This window comes from Austrofundulus limnaeus, unplaced genomic scaffold, assembly GCF_001266775.1.
Source record: "Austrofundulus limnaeus strain Quisiro unplaced genomic scaffold, Austrofundulus_limnaeus-1.0 Scaffold6250, whole genome shotgun sequence".
Taxonomy (NCBI): Eukaryota; Metazoa; Chordata; class Actinopteri; order Cyprinodontiformes; family Rivulidae; genus Austrofundulus; species Austrofundulus limnaeus.
The window spans coordinates 1-1073 of NW_013958652.1; the positions used below are offsets into that span (position 1 = coordinate 1).

A 1073-nucleotide genomic window follows, 5' to 3' on the forward strand; every position below is an offset into this window, starting at 1 on the left:
TTTAGGCACAGGTTTCAAATCAACCAAGTGCTACACACATCCAGGTTTCTACAAAACTGCCCTGCAGCCCTCCATCCAGCATGCTATGGCCCGGTCACACCCACATCCAGACCTGTGTTGGTCCAGGTCTTGTTCCAAAGCCACCCAACGGCCCACGTGAAGGACAAATCCAGAAAACGGCAACTAAGCGTCTAATCAAGTAAGTCCAGTCTTGCAGGTGAATCATTTATTTCCACAGTTGTGTGAATCAAGCCGTGACTGTAAAGAAAAGCCCCTGTGTAATTTATAACGCATTAAATGCAGTGGAGTGGCTTTCATTGGCCCCAGATTGTGGAAGGAGACAGGGTTCATGAGATCCATGAGTTCAAGAGGACACAGCTAATGCTAATGAGAGTTTGAATATGTGTGTAGTGGACTGCTCCCAGTCTTTTGGCTGCGGGTTGTATCTGCCTGTTCAGTAAACAACCTCATCATAGGCCTGATTTCTGCCTGAACTGTAAACAGAGCGTGGTTCAGTGGAAGGGCCTGGACTCCGGGCTCCATTTAAATCCTGTTTGGTTTGGAGATAAGGTGAAGAGTACAGAAGGGGAAAAAAAAAGGGGAACGCGGTGAAACTGGGCTCAACTACCAGCTATTTCCCTCACTTATTTTATGACCGTAATACTTGCAACATCTGTCCAAATTACACAACAACGGCGAGCCTTCGGGATCAAGCCCTAATGTTTAAAGCGCGATGTTATAGTCGGCGAAGGGCTTTTAAGATTTGTTAAAAAATGTATATTTTTATTTTAATAAATTGTCCAAAAACTCTGGCAGTGCATTTTCTTTGTGACTTCATTCATTCACTGCACTTTCTGCAGGTCTGATGACACTGCACTGCTCTGCTGACTTGTTGCATTCACCAAACAATACAGTCCTGGGCAGCAAAGAGTTAAGAAGGCAGAAGTGAGACGTATGAGTTATATAGGATAGTGAGCCGATAGGTGTCATGTTTGCTCGCGCGCGTGTGTGTGTGTGTGTGTGTGTGTGTGTGTGTGTGTGTGTGTGTGTGTGTGTGTGTGTGTGTGTGGAAG

At 45.6% G+C, this 1073-nt stretch overlaps 1 protein-coding gene across 1 annotated transcript; it reads left to right on the top strand.

The window, feature by feature from the left end:
• Positions 1–5: 5 nt before the first annotated feature.
• LOC106512386 (tubulin polyglutamylase TTLL5) lies at positions 6–1052 on the top strand (the record flags this gene model as incomplete). Its single annotated transcript, XM_014001015.1, is given in 1 exon segment — positions 6–1052. A coding segment is annotated over 1 exon segment (198 nt), but the record flags the coding sequence as incomplete, so codon positions are not given.
• Between the last annotated feature and the right edge of the window lie 21 nt (positions 1053–1073).